The following is a 15,857-nucleotide window of genomic DNA, read 5'->3' on the forward strand; positions in this document are numbered from 1 at the left end:
GGCTCATTATTCAGCCTAATTTAAACCTGAGTGATCTGTAAAAATGTATAGAGAGAGTTTACAAGTTGTGACTCTGGACAGATAAGAATATATTCCTAAGGTGTGAGTCTCTTGAAAACAAGATCGCCTTGTGACAGGGCTCCGGGAGACAGCATCTGTGGAGATGAGCTGTGTCCTGGACCCCACCTGTGGGGGCCCAGGGTCGGTGCTGCCCTTCCACCTCTCCCCCCGCCCCTCCCAGCTCCCAGCCCCCCGTCTGCAGAGGACTCACTCCTGCTACCCCATGGACCTCCAGTCTCTACACACAGGTTCACCTGCCCCACAAGGGAGCAATTATATACTGTAAAAAGGCAAGACCTTCACCAGGTCTTATAAATTGTGGAGGTTTACATCTGAACTGGGGTAAAAACTGCCCATTTCAATAGTGATAAGTCATATTTTGATAAGCGAATTGTTGTCACTCTTGCTAAAGCAGTAAGAGGGAAATTCTGCTTTTTCAGGGTGGGTCCACCTTCATGCCCCTTTCACTGCCACACAAAAGGCGATTATAGCCACTTTCCCTGAAGTTGCATGTTCTTGAGTAACAATTATACTGTCTAGACAGAGCATGGGGCTTTGGTAAAGGTTGAAAGAAATTGGCTTTTTCCAAACTACCTTGAATCCCCTAAATGGATTCCCTCTTATCCCGTGGTGCAGGGCATTGTGGTGTTGCATGATAGCTGCAAAGTATCTGGGATTTCTGGATTTCTCCAAAGTTCATATAGTAAATATAAAAATTCTGCCCATTTGATGTTTCCTCGGACATTTTTTTCTTTCAAACTCAACCAAGTCAGTACAAAAAGGCAGCACCAGATGTATGAAAAATAGGCAATGTATGACCGGTTAGAAATATATAAAGTCTAATAGCTTTACATTAAAAAGATGTGAGAAAGAAGCATTGCAAAGGGACAGTGGCCAACAGAAGTGTTGTTCCCAATGCTGATGGGGACCAGCCATGGGAGCTGTGGGAGTCCCACAGGCTGAACAGCCAGGCTTTCCCAGGGGCTGGGCAGGTGGCAGGCGACTGAGGTATAAAGAGAGGCAATGAAGCAATTTGGACCCCACCTGCAGCCCAGACAGCCCATTAAGACATTCTGTGCCCCGCAGCCCTGCACAGTGAGCCACCTGGGGGAGCAACCTCGAGGAGCCACCTCGGGGAGCCACCCAGGCAGCATCTTCCTCCTCCTAACTCACTTCTCTACGGTTCACACGGGGTGACAGGCATCTCATCCAAGAACAACCCCAAGATGTGCTCTCGGTTGGGGGTTGTGGGTGAAGGCACGGCCCCCACACCCTGCAGGGGCCTTGGAAGGGACCTGAGGCCTGGGGGAGTGGTGGCCCTCTTCTGGCGCCTTGGGCTTCCCGGAAGGCCTTCTCCCTGGTGAGTGGCGTGTGGAGAGTTTGTCCTCAGAAGCTCTCGACGAAGCTGCCCGGGAAGAGGCCCGTGCGGCCATTCCTCTGCAGGGTCCCCTTGTACCAGCCGTCCTCACGCTTCTTGTGCACAAAGACAATGTCTCCCTCCTTCAGCTCTATCTCTGCCTCGCTCTGGGGCGGGTATGAGACCACGACACGGTACCTGAAGGGGGGACAGACACCACAGTGGGTGAGCCTGACCCAGAAGGCTGAGAATGACCCAGGGTGGCCCGCTGTCTGCTGGCAAGATGGCTCTTTTCTTTTCCTTTTCCCCTCTGGAGCATTGTTGTAATTTGGGGCTACTTTTCCCACTTAAATTTTTTTTTTCATTTTTATTAAAAATTTGATAGTAGCCTTTCTCTGTGATGCCTTTTAGCCCCTGATCCAGGCAGCTGGGATGTTTCCACCCACATGCGGCCTCTCCGAGCCACGTCCTCCCTCAGGCCACCTCAAACCTCGGCCTCCCGGTGGCAGGGGCAAGACAGGCGCCGTGTCCCCATCATGGCACAGGACCCTGACCCTGTGCCCTTAGCGCCTCTGAGATCCCTTCATAAACAAGGCCCCATGTTTCACACCTCATTCCTGCAAACCTGGCCCTCCCTGTGGCCTTTGAACTCTTCACCCTTCATTTTCAGATCAACGTGACATATGATCCCAGTGGTGACACGACCTGCGGGCAGGGCACCTGGAGGGGTGCTGTGGCCTGAGCTCCAACCAGACCAAGCACAGACCTCTGAGGGCCCGAGAGGCTCAGCAGGTGCCCGGTCGGGTGCACACCAGGTGCTAAACCTAAGAGCTGCCCTGACAGCTCCCGGATCTGAGACAGTGGTCTGCCCCTCCCCGGCATCTTGCCAAGAGCCCTAGTGTCAGCACAGGGCGGGTCTGGCATACATCCCACACTCACACCTGTCCGCAAGGCCTCAGAGGAGGAGGAGGAAGGCTGAAAAGAAGCTGTGCTCGATCTGAGGACCAGCCTTCTTCTAAAACACCATCAAGGACAAGCTAGCAGGTGCCCTTGTGCCCGTACCCCTCACTGTCCCAGCCTGACAGGAATTGCCCTGCCCCCACCACTCCAGCCACCTATACCTTCCCCGCCCCTCAGGGAACTCACAGGGGCATGTGTGCTGGCATCGGACTGGACCTCCACCCTCTGTCTGTCCAGCTGGACCGGGAGCAGGGCTCCAGGACAGAATCCAAGTACTAACTGTGCACGGGTTTGGTGCAGGCAGGGTGTAGCCACTCTCACTCCCTTAATGCCCCTAGCTGAAGGTTGCGACAGACTTGGGTAGGCTGAGGCGCTGGGGAGTGCTCGGCCTGGCCAGGCCAAGATGCTCAGTAATCGTTCCTCCACTGACCAGGAGGGCTGAGCCTGGGCTACCTGGAAGGGCATGCATCCAGTCACCCTCGGCCACATTCTCCCTGTGACCTCGCCATGGGTCCCTCTGCTAAGAGACTCAGAGAGAGTTGCAGGCCCACAATGGGACTGGCGATTGAAGGGTGCCGCTGCCAGGGGAGTGGGAGGGCAGAAGTGGAGGAGGGCCAGCTGGGGGCCAGGAGTCCCCGCTGCTGGAGAGGGAGAGGCTGGGCAGTAGGCAGTGGGGTCAGTGGGACCTGCAGCTCCATCCACATCAGCCTCCCAGCAAACAGCTGCTACCCCGTTCAGCTCATAATCGCAGCTGACCAGGCCCCGATGATGCCTCTGCTGTGGGCATAAAAGATGACAGGAGTGGAAGTGTGTGCGGGGCTGGGTGGGGAGAGCAGGTCTGTGCTGTGGCTCCTGTGCAGAGGGCCCTGGGCCCTCTCCCTGCACCCTGCACTCCCTGAGTGACATGATGACATGCACCCCACTGCTATCCTCCCTCCCCCCTCCCCACCAAACTGTTTCTGGGCCTCCTGTCTTCCCTTCTCCAGCCGAAGGCTGCAGAGACCCCTCGATGCTGCGTAAGAAACTGTTTCCTGTATGGGGTGCACAGGCCTGTGGGGACTTAGCCCAGGATTGATGGATGCAGTGAAGAATCCTGGCGATCTGCATGGTGGTGGTGGCCTAGAGGCCCAGGGCCTGACCTGGAGAGAGGGGCCTCTGAGGAGACACTATCCTGTGTCCTCTTCTCCCTGCAGTGTCCGGGCCACAGTCTAGGCCAGCGGTGGGCAAACTTTTTGACTCAAGGGCCACAATGGGTTCTTAAACTGGACCGGAGGGCCGGAACAAAAGCATGGACGGAGTGTTTGTGTGAACTAATATAAATTCAAAGTAAACATCATTACATAAAAGGGTACGGTCTTTTTTTTTTTTAGTTTTATTCATTTCAAACGGGCTGGATCCGTCCCGCGGGCCGTAGTTTGCCCACGGCTGGTCTAGGCCCACTGGCTGGGTGGGGGAAGGTGGGAGACTTTTTTACCCTTGTCTTCCTTGGGCCATCAGCCAGCAGTAAAGGCCTGCCCTCCGCCCCCGACCCTGCCTTCTCCCTTCAGCCACAGCCACACAAATGGCAGCAGGCTGTCCTGAGGGCTCATAGTTCTATATGGAGCCTTTCCCTGGTATATTCTGGTCTTTATGAAACCAGGACATTCATTATAAAACAAAAGATCCCAAGTCTGCATTTCTCAGAGTGGCTCACAGACTTCAGGACCTGGGCCCAGATTTCTGTGTCCATCCTGTCCCTGCCTGTTGAGATGCCGGGGATTGGGCAGGGAATGTAGATTTTAAATAAATTTTACATACTGATGTCTGAGAATCAAGGTGCTGAGTAAGAAAACATTGAGGAGACTTCATCTTCCCTCAGCCCCACTGGCTCACAGGCCTGGGTACTGGCCCATCTGGGCGGAGCAGACAAGCCTTGTCCAGGGCAGTGGCTGGGCTTGGGATGACCACCCAGGCTCAGCCTCGGTGCCCACAGCCCCTGGACACACAGACCGTCTGTTCCAGGCAGGCAAGCTGGGGCGGAGAGGAAGGAGGCTCCCGCGGTTTATGTGACAGGCATGCATGCTCCTGCGGCCCAGGGGCGGGCCAGCTAGGCTGAGTGCCTCAGAGTGGCTGCAGGTACAGGCGGCTGGGCGAGCTTCCACTGCCATCCCTGGGAGCCAAAAGCTGGCTTTGGGGATATGGAGGAGGAGAGAAAGGAGCATATAAGTTCCACTCTCCTCCCAGCCCAGTGATGCAAACAGCTGCCTGCAGGCCACGCCCTGAGGAGGACAGATGACCTGTGAGGTCAGGCAGTACTGCACACACCACACTGTCTCCAGGCCCCAGCACTCAGGCTGTGTGTGCGAACACCAAGACCAGCCTGGGTCCTCCCTGTGGCTTTCTGCCACCCTCACCTCCTTTCCAAACACCTGCCTCCTCTCAATTCCTCAAGGAAAAGAAAGGCAAGAGTGAGTTATTTCTCAAACTCTGAACAAAAGTTTTGTTTTTTTGCCAGATGTGAAACAAACAAGCAAATTTTAAAATGTTATTTGTTAGGGGAAAAAAGTACTTTTGTGCTTCTGAGCAATAAAATAGTTTAATGAGCCTAGATGGGTGATGTGGGAGGAATATATCCGAGACAGGCATTTAACATTTCTGTCCAGATCATTCCAAGACTCTGAGCTATTCTTCCTGCTGCACAGATGTAACTGGCACTTCCTGTTACAGGCACCTAACGCCCGGGCACACTGGAGGACGGCAGCTCCTCCCGGTCACGCGTCTTACATCAGTGAGAACTCTGCTGAGATGAGGTTATGTCGCCCACAGTTAGTTTTCAGACATAAGACTCAGGGAATAAAAAAGCTCAAAATCAGAATGAATTCTTACCACTACATGTTGCAGTTAGCCTTGTGTGTGAGGTTTGGAGTGTCCTCTTCCTGTGTCATCTGCTCCCCCCCCCAACAGCAGGGGCCACAAGGGGCCTTGCCTGGCAGGCTTTCCGCAGCACTGGCTTCAGCACTGTGGGGGACACATGGTCCCTGAGTTACTGGAGAGTGGTCATCACAGAGCAGTGTCTTGCTAGGAACTTGGAAATGTTAAGGACACATCTATACCCTGGACACCACACTCTAATATCAACATGTGTTTCAGTTGCCGATTGCTGCTATATCACATTTCCTCAAACTTAGTGGCATAATAAAACACGAATTCCTTATCTCATGATTCGTTAAGTCATCTCACAGTCTCACAGGGATAGAGTCAGGGTCTCAGCAGGGCCGGCTCCTCTGGAGGCTCCAGGAGAGACTGTGCCCCAGCCTTTTCCAGCTCTTCAGAGCTGCCCGCATTCCTGGGCCGGAAGCCCCTTCCTCCATCTTCAAGGACAGCAAGGGCGAGGGAGTCTTTCTCCCGCCAGATGCCTTTGACCTTGTCTTTTGCCTCCCTCTTCCACTAATAAGGACTCCGGTGGTCACACTAGGCTCACTCGGATAACACGGAATAATCTCCATAGTTAGCTATCTTTATTCCCTCTGCAACATTGAAGTCTTCTTTGCCATGTGGGGGTTATATAGTCACAACTTGGGTAATTAGGGCACAGACATCTTTGGGAGTCATTACCTACCTACCATGCCACACAATACATCAAAGCCAAAAACTTTTACATCCTAACGAAGCCAAACAACGTACAGGCCAGCAAGAGTGAGGATGGACAGACTACGTGTGTGAACATATGGAAAAAGAGATGGTGGCAATAAAAAATGGATTAACATATATGTTATATGATATAATAGTATTATATATCATGTCATATATTATTATTGTTGCTAGTGTTTATGCATTCGTAATTTTCCAGGTATTAATCTAGGCTTTCACAAATATTATAACTACCAGATAGGTACTATTATCCCCATTTTATATATGGGGGAACTGCAACTCAAAAACCCCCAGAAACCCTTATTTGGAGTGAAATGGTGAGTGTGCCTATTGCTCAGAGCCACTCTGCAATATTGCCAAGGAGAGCCAGAGGCAAGCATGCGGAGGGGAAGGGTGCTGGGTGGCTGCCCACAGGGAGATAGGGCATTAGTTATGGAACCATATGTGTGATCGTGAGCAAGTTACTCAGCCTTTTACTAAACCTCAGTTTTCTCATCTATAAAATGGGGTTACTGAGGGGATGAACTGAGGTGCTGGCAGATGTTAAGCTGCATGTACACATGGCTGCCCTGGATGTGTATGGCTGGGATCCATATCAATTGGTAAAGGTTCTGAATATCACCCCTGCACAGAGCATTCTGCAAATCCTAGTTATTCTAAAAGCCGGTGTAAAGACAGACTTACACTTTCGCTGTTTAGCAGAAGTCAGCAGTTGCTGGCCCATGTTGTCCCTCCACTACCTTGGAGAGAGATTTGTTCTCAGTGGCTCAGGATCTCAATGCCACCCCAATGGCTCTGCTCTAAATCCCTTCATCAAGACCATGGGTTGACCAATTGTGGCCTGCACCTAACTTGTGTGGTCTGACAGCTAAGAAGGTTACATTTTGAAATAGTTGAAAAAAATCAAAAGAAGAATTATATTTCATGACGCAAGAAAATCGCATGAACTTTAAATTTCAGTGTCCATAGTAGGGTCTACTGGAACACCCACCCCATTGTTTCCATATGTATATGGTGCCTTTTTGCCCTCGTGGCGAGGTGAGCATTGCAACAGAGACTGTGAGCTGCAACATCTGCAACACTTATTATCTGGACCTTGTTAGAAAAGGTGTGCTGAGCAGACCCATGTGAAACCTCTCTCCACAGCCCCGTCACCCTGAGCACATGCCATCCCCTCTCTCCACAGCCCCGTCACCCTGAGCACATGCCATCCCCTCTCTCCGCACCACAGCCCCGTCACCCTGAGCACATGCCATCCCCTCTCTCCACAGCCCCGTCACCCTGAGCACATGCCATCCCCTCTCTCCGCACCACAGCCCCGTCACCCTGAGCACATGCCATCCCCTCTCTCCACACCACAGCCCCGTCACCCTGAGCACATGCCATCCCCTCTCTCCGCACCATAGCCCCGTCACCCTGAGCACATGCCATCCCCTCTCTCCACAGCCCTGTCACCCTGAGCACATGCCATCCCCTCTCTCCACAGCCCCGTCACCCTAAGTACATGCCATCCCCTCTCTCCGCACCACAGCCCCATCACCCTAAGCACATGCCATCCCTTCTCTCCGCACCACAGCCCAACCCTTATTTGAATCTGATCCTCTGACCTCTTGTAAAATTCAAGCACCGGCACCCTACAAACATGGCCTCGTGGACCACGTCACCTCAGTTAGACTCAGTTTCCTCAGACTCTAGGCTGAACCTTATGAAATTGCTGGTTTTGTAAAAAAAAAAAAAAAAAAAAAAAAGAATGTTAGCAATTTCATGTGGCTCAACCTAACAGTGTGTGTGTGTGTGTGTGTGTGTGTGTGTATGTGTGTGTCCTTGAAGCCAATTTGGGGTAATGTTTAATTCTAAGATGTCAGAGTAGGCTAAAGTTCAAAAAACTGCTTCCTGTGTGGGGTGCACAGGCCTGTGGGGACTTAGCCCAGCGGCCCACTCCAGGGGTTCCTCAGGATTGATGGACACAGTCTCCTCTCTACACCCTTTGGCTCAATATCTCATCAGTTCTGAACAATTTCCTGATGAATCACTTGTAAATCCCAAACTCAGGACCCAGGTGGATTCAGAACATGAAATATGCTCCCATTTATTCCCAAACTGGTTTTATCCGATGCTCACCTCCAAGGTCAGGACCCAAGTAGTCCTGGCTAGTGAGGGGTGTCTAGTCAATTTAATCCTCAGGAAATCCCCGCTGTCCCTGCTCCCCAAAAGTGGCTCCAGACTTCACAGATCAACCCACAGCAAGGTTTTAGAGAATGCAAGCTGACCCTCAGCCTTACCTCTCTCTGGGGAATGGCTTGGGCTCAGGGCGGGCGGCAGCCATGGAGAAAGGGGCTTTCCTGGAAGGGGATGAGGAGAAGTTCAGGTCCAAGGAGCCCGTCTTTCTGTGCAGTGGCTCCATTCCCATCGCCCCCTGAATCTTGCTCTCTATGGGGCAGGACCCTGCCCGGCCATGGAGGGACAATGAGGACACTTCGAGCCCCACTGCACCCTGGAGCGAGGCGTCCACTGCCACATGGGGGTCATGGGTGGGAGAGATGGACGGTGGGGAGCGATTCTTCTTCTTGGTGGATGCCCCGGCTAGAAGTTTCAGCAGCCCACTCTTCTTCTCTTTCTGGAAAGACACACAATATTGAAACCCATCGGGTGAATGCTTCTAAGTGCCCTTGTTGTTAGTGGGGGGGGGGGGGGGTGGGGGGTGGGGGGAGAGAGTGGGAGGGAGTGTAATCCTTTTGGAAACTTTAAACAGAATCTGGGAAAGCTGGTTAGAAGAAAACAAAGCTAATATGGAAAGCTTTCCCAACTCTTGTTTCCCTTCCTTTCCCCAAACACGGCATAAGTGGCCCACACAGAACCAGCAGCCCCTGGGGAGGCCGGAAGGTGCCCTGCCCATGAGAGGCTACGCAGGGGCTGTTCCTGACAGCACACCCACTGGCCACCCAGGACCTGTTCTAACCTGGCAACTTCATCTGTGGTCAGGGTCACCAGCAGTCATCTCACCTGGTTTTTCTAACCCTCACAGCTGGGGGTTAATCATTCTGCCTCAGGCTTCCTGAGATGAGCTATGGGGGCGGTGGGGGGGGGGGGGGGAAGGGGGGGCGGGGGGGGGCGAGTTGGGGGAGGTAGGGAGTTGTGAGGGGGTAGTGGTGAGTTGGGGAGACCCTGGACACAGTCTTCTCTGCAAACCTTCCGCTGCACACAATTTGGGCCACACGGGACACCTGCAGAACTTGTGCACATGTGTACCTGTGTGTACCTCATACATCCCCAGACAGTCACTTGCTGTCCCAGAGCTAAGGATGGCAGCTGGTGAGGGCAAATCCCCCCATCCCCTGGATTCCCTCACTGGTGAATATACTGTGAAACCTTGTCACCTGGCTGGCGGCTCTCCTACCTTTAGGGATGTGACAATATTCAGGACATGGTTCTGCACGTACAAAACTAATGACATAATCACAAGGATCTGCCCTTACAAAAATGAAGCTTATCTCAGCATCATCTCATTAGGGACACACAGACCCCTCTCTGGGCCTAGAACCCACTCCAAGTTCTGATAGATGACCCCTGGCACCATCCTGAAGGCCACATGCCACGTGTCGGGACTCTTGGCTCTGCAGGAGCATCTGCCCTTCCTCTCGGGCTGTGTGGCTCCAAGACACTCTCCACAGAGTCCCAAGAGCCAGGCTGCCGTGGTGACAGCAGCCCAGACTACGACCCAGACGGTGTCCTTGGGTGGCCCAGCCCAGGTATCATGTCTGCATTTCTATTTCCTCGAACTCTGTGTAGCACTGGGCATGAGAGGCATCTCACCTTGGCCTCCCCAGCAGTGCAGGTGCAGAGTACATGGAGTGTGGAAAATGCTGCCATTGACACTGTGGGAGAGAAGAATCATGTTCACCTGAGGCTGTGCCACGTGTGTGGGTGTGCATGTGAGGGAAAGAAAGTGTGGACACACAGAGTGGTGCTTTTAGAACAATGTGCATGCCTTGGAATTTGGACATTGGCATGGCTTTATTGGAATTTAGTTTTCTAATGTCCAATGGAAGTTAGGTGGCAAGAAGATCTAGGAATATGGTGTAAAAGGGTGGCAGTGCACACGAGTCTAAACCTAGACCACTGGATTGGTGTTGGCTACCGAAAGTCTGCTTTAGTCCCAGCTCACTGGACTCTGAGGTGGACAGATGCAAGATTTCCTATTTCTGCCTTCCTCGTCAGCATGGTTAGAAGCTACTGGGGGAGTCAGTGTGCTGAAACTTCCTTAAAACACACATATGTAGTAACATGCATATCCTTAAGCTAAGTCATTAACACTGTAGTATGAACAGTCACATGTTTTTCTCTACTCCTAGCACTAATATTGAAAGAAAGGATGGAAGCAGATGTCCTAAATACTGTCCACGATGATAAAAGGCTGGCATGGGCAAGCAGGTGGGTACAGGGTGACATGGCACAAGGCAGCTGGTGAGGGCGACTTTGCCCAGTTCAGTCCTGTTTCAGCATCTTTGACAAAGACATGCTTGGGCATACTTAAGAGAATTTCAGTAATCCAGCCACTGGGGGGCATCATGCATCTGGCTCAGAGGTTGCCTTAAAGACATTCTGGTCCCCCATTTAGCTGGGGCTTCTGAGGTCAACACTACTGAAAGGTGCTGGCAGCTAGCAGTGAGTGTCTGGCTTTGCATGACCTGAGGCCACTTAGGGGAGGACATTGGAGCTGAGAGGACACAGCATGAATGTGAGGGGTAGTATCTGATGGTCCATGGCCCTCTGGGCTCAGCTGTCAGAGCCCCCAAACCTCAAGTCCCTGGCCTTGGTTTCCTGCTAGCATGCTTCCCCCACTTAGCCTTTTCCAGCTCCTCTTTTATTCTGCTTCATGAATAAAATGCTTGCTTGCAAGGCACTGTGGTGGGACAGAAGCCCTGGCAGCACAGCCACGCCTCAGTGGGATGTGTACGGAGCTGAAAGAAGACAGAGCCACTGGTACACTTAGCATGTCTGTAGTGAAGTCCAGCCTCAGCTGTGAGTTTGGAAAGGGCTGGGTAATTGCAATGGATCATTTTCCTGTCCTAGTTCTCCATGAATAAATAGGACTGATCATTTTCTTAATTTGATTATGGCAAACACTGATATCATGGCTGGAGAACTGTCCACACAGAACTCTGGTAATGCCTTCCTTAAGCATCTGGTCATTACAAACTGCTGTGGCATCGGTGTCCTGGCAGTCACTGAGCACTGAGTTTGCGGACCGCTCCAGGCCCTCCCTGGGGTCTCTGTTCTCTGTGATGCAGGTTAGGATCAGCTAACGAGCACTTCAAGGGCGCTGGGAAGAGACTCACTGGTCAACTTTACTGGCAACACCATGGGGAGAATGAGGCTTTAGTGGATGCAATTTAGGATCGCTCTGGGCTGAAAGTTATGTTAAAGAAAGATAGCTTTGCTGGGGTTTCTCCCAGGACCAGGACTAAATTAGGGATTTTTATGGGCCCAGTGAGTTGCAGAGAATGATGTTTCTGTTCGGTTTTGGGGGTCATTGCTTTCCTACACAACCTTATTAGCATGCTGCTGTCCCCAGCTGTGGCTCTAGTTCCCCTCCATGGTGAACCACTTTTCAGCCTTGGTGGGGACTCCAAGCAGTCTGCACGGTGGGAACAAAATGCCCCCCACAGTCCTGCCATGGAAGGCAGACACATCTGCAGTTTCAGCCTCTCTCTGCCCCCAAATGAGTGATGGAATGCTGCCACCCAGTGGGGACAAGCCCCCCTCTGGGAAGCCCTCCCCAGCTCCCCATGCAGTTATGCACCCATGATCCCTGCCCTCCTTTCCTGTCGTAGTTCACACCAGAGGGGCCGAGGGGCCAGGAGTATGAGGCCCAGCTCCAAGTTCCAGCTCCATAGACACTGCCTCACAGAGTTGTTGAAATGAGAGATATGAGTACTTTTAAACCATTATGAATGCATCTCACAAATACTGATTATATTGCTGTTTTTATGATGTGTTTGGATATTTTTAAGTTTCTGCAAGATACCTAGGACCTAGCTAGCTCCCAATACATTTTTGTTAAATAAATAAAATGGATTTTATCTCCACCACTCGGTGTCTCTCCGTTAACCCTTATTTTGTCTTGGGAAAGCACATGGGGCAATGCAGGCCCTCCCACTTGGTGAACAAGTAACTAACCAGGGAGTTAGGTAAAATGTAACGCTGGGGCCCCACCGCCAAGATTCTGATTCAGCAGGTCTGAAACAGGAGCAAAAAAAGTCACTCTGATTGCGAACCCAGCAGGTGATCAGGAGAAGCCAAAGGTCGCTGTGCAGCCTGGTGCCTGATTGTAGAGGACTGCAGACAGTGATGTCATAACACAGGGAATGGACCAGCTTCCAGGGACGGTGATAAACGCAGGAAACAAGGTTAGTGAGCACCTTCTTAGGAAAAGAGCTCTCCAAGTAAAAGATACTGTCATCCTGCGGACCTTTAGGATGTTCAGCCACATCATGGCTGCCTTGGAGACAGATGGCATATCTACGAGTGTCATTTATTAGTTGACTGAACTTGAACAAGTTATTTAACTGCTTTTAGAATCAGCTTCCTCATGTATAAAATGGAATACACCCACACACTCACTCACACACTGACAAAGTACCCTGGAGACTGTTTCTTGAGAACAGAGCCAGGCACTCTTCTAAGTCTTGTACATACAGTAGCTCATTAGGTTCTTAAAGTAGAGATAGGGTGATTAGTTAGGAAGCTGCACAATCTGGATTTGAACCCAGAACTCAATTTCAAATTTTAACTGCAACTCTGCTGCTTTGTCCTGAGAACTGAGACAAGGCACACAATCCAGCATGGCATCCGGTAACTGTAGACGCCCCATACACACTGTTCAGACTTTCATTTGTTTAAGTCATTTCAGAGAAGGACACGGGGATTTACACAGAGTGATGATGATAGGACTCTGGCAGGGGCTGCATGGTGACAAGATGGGCTGGCTGGTCCCATTCCTCCTGGGGACACAGGCAGCACTCTGCTCCTCTGGGCTGCTCTTCAAGATGAGACCTTAAGAGCAGTGCTCAGTGCTCGCAGCAAGACTGAGGATGACGACATGCAGAGCACCTAGTGAAGTGCCTGGCACACAGTTGGTTTTCAGCAAAGAGGGGCTGTGAGGATCTGGATCTCCAGTGGGATATGCTACAACTCTTCATTCATTCATCTGGCCCCAGCCAGCATTCACTTCCTGTCAGCACAGGCTGAGGGCAGAGGAAGTACACGTCTCATGGTTCACCCACAAAGGAAGATGCAAATAGGATTGTAGGGCCAGATACACATCTGGGAGCCTCTGGACGCCTCGTGTGCAACAATAGGCTGAGAATATTCCAAGTTCTTGAGACAGTCTGTCCTGACAGGTCACTGGGGACGTCTCAGAAGCTCCAAGATTGAAGAAGCACAGACTCTCTGGCCTCAGGGTGGGAATGTTGTAAGAAGAAAGGCACAATAAACATGTTTTCCACATTTCACTCAAACTCAGCCTGCCAAGTAGAAAGCATGGGGCACCCTCTCCAGCTCCCAGCAGACTAAACCTGGTGACAACATGGTGATGACCAGAAATTGTGCTTAAAAGAGACACTGACCTCCTCTGGGCCCCTCTTCGCCCTGAACCAGACGTCTCCAGGGCACTGGCATCTTTATCTCCTCCTCTTGAACTTCTTGACACTGTTGATGGCTTCTTCTGCTGCCTTTCTGAACAGCAGTTAGATTCTTCTTCCCAGAACTGCTCCCTTCTCCCCTGCTGCAAACGTGCCTGGGTTCCCCTTTCCCCAGTTATTCTCAGGCTCGGCTCTCCAGCTCTCCCTCCTGTGTAGAAGCATCTTTAGCCCCAACATCTCCAGTGAGCTCTAGGGCTTTAATCTGCGACTTCAAAAGACATCAGAAGCTCTGATATGGAGGACTGGGGAGCCCCCTCTGCCCAGACCCAGTTGGGGTGAGCCAGAGCTGATCATGTCCCCGGTCCTGTGTCCAGGTGAGGGGCCAGGTGAGCCCAGGGGCCCAAGGGGCAGAGGAGGAAAGTGATGTCCAGGCAGGAGCTGGGAGCTGGAGTTCTAAGCATGACCTGCGGGCCATCACCCTGACACTATCCTGATCCCCACCACAGGGCAGTACAGTCCACAGCCTTGGTGGGGGCTCAGTTTTCCCAAGCTTGCCAATGATGGCAGCCCATGCCCAGCCTCTCCCTAACATCTTTATCTATCCACTTTCATTTGCAGGTCTTGTCCTTTTCCAAAGGCTTTACTCTCTCGTGTCCTTCTCAGGCAGGTAGGAAGTAACACCCACACCTTCTTTTACAAATGAGGAAACAAAGCCAAGCACATAAACATGGAGAACATCAACCATATGCCCGCTGGTTTGTATGCACTTCTATTTCAATGTACTTGTCCTTGGCTAGGGCTGCCACAACAAAGTACCGCAGATGGGGAAGCTTAGGCACCAGAAACTGATTTTCTCACCATCTGAATGCTGGAAGTCTGAGATCAGATTGCAAGCACAGTGAGGTTCCTCAAAACGGGTAAGGGCTCTTCTGCTGCAGATGACCACCTTCTCACTGTGTCCTCATGTGGCCTCATGTGGCCTTTCCCCATTGCATGTGTGGAAAAACAGAAATCTCTCCTCCTCTTCTTAGAGGCCACTGATCCCATCAGGAGGCCCTACCCTCATGACTTCATCAAATCCTAATCACCCCTGAAAGGCTCCACCTCACATTGGGGGTAGACCTTTAACTTAGAAATCTGGGGGGACACAACATTCAGTCCGAAACTCTCCATAATAGCTGTTTAAGGGCACAGTTCCTCACTTACAATTGAGGAATTTCACGTTCAGAGAGATGACCAGAGGTAACCACACATGTCGCTCTCTGGCACTGAGCACAGGGCCAGCAGGCTGCGGTGCCACGTGGCCACCCCTTTCTCTGGCGTGATGACAGCATCTGCACACCACTCTTTTGGACCAGCAGCCACCAGATGTTCAATGAGGACTATGGTGGTGACTGAGACCAGTAATCAGCCTCCTCCAGAGTGAAACTTTCTAAGTGACAGATGTTGGGTCCCAGTCTGGGCAGGCAACTGGGCCACCTCCTTTGTGACCTTTGATCCCTCAGAGGAATGGAATGTTGGTGCCCCTAATTCCTCTCCTCATACTTCTCTTTCCTCTCAGCCCCACAGGTCATCAGAGCCTTCACGAGGGCTGTAGGCACCCGTGTCCTGGCCCAGCCAGGACCAGTACTCCACAAGGCACAGAGTCCGGTGAGCCTGCCACAGCTACACATCCAGCTACTGCAGTGTGGCCCCATAGTGCTGTCACTCCACTCGGTAGGTGAGGCCAGGATCACAGAGCCTTACGTGGGCGTCACAAAGGCAGAGCAGCCCACCATCGCCGGTGCTGAGTGAAGGAGGGATGAGCACGGCTTGGAAGACATGATGGAGGCTTGTTGGGGTGTGCGCTGGGCAATGACCTGGCACAGGGGCCAGGATGCTTGTTCTAAAGCCCAGAGAGCAGCCTAAGGTCTTGGATAGCAAAGGGGAGAGAGGTGACACCACTTCATGGCGAGGCAGGAGCAGGTGGCCTGGGTTCTCATCTGGCATCCACTCCTCACCACGCATGCACCCTTGAGTAAGTGACTCAAATTTCCCATGCCTCAGTTTCCTTATCTGTGAACAGGGTAACAATAGTACCTAACCTAGAGAGCTATTGTGGGGATCATTTGAACTGGTACATTATGCCTGACACCTGGGAAATGCCACATTTGTTTGCTGTCACCAACACCATTCTTATCAATATGGTGTTGATACAATGCAGATGC

At 51.8% G+C, this 15,857-nt stretch overlaps 1 protein-coding gene across 1 annotated transcript in view; it reads right to left on the reverse strand.

Annotated features, from left to right (window-relative positions):
- Nucleotides 1–265: 265 nt before the first annotated feature.
- The window catches only part of SH3RF3 (SH3 domain containing ring finger 3), a 273,022-nt gene continuing 257,430 nt past the window's right edge, over nt 266–15,857 (reverse strand). Inside the window, exons 9-10 of the mRNA XM_070405853.1 lie at nt 8,290–8,624; nt 266–1,615 (exon numbers count right to left, since the gene is read on the reverse strand). Of these exons, the coding sequence (XP_070261954.1) occupies nt 1,447–1,615; nt 8,290–8,624 (504 nt within the window). The 3' untranslated portion in view covers nt 266–1,446. The remainder of the gene's footprint in view (nt 1,616–8,289; nt 8,625–15,857) is intronic.

This window comes from Myotis yumanensis, unplaced genomic scaffold, assembly GCF_028538775.1.
Source record: "Myotis yumanensis isolate MYYU_CA2020_CCGP unplaced genomic scaffold, mMyoYum1.0.hap1 SCAF_2, whole genome shotgun sequence".
Lineage (NCBI taxonomy): Eukaryota > Metazoa > Chordata > Mammalia > Chiroptera > Vespertilionidae > Myotis > Myotis yumanensis.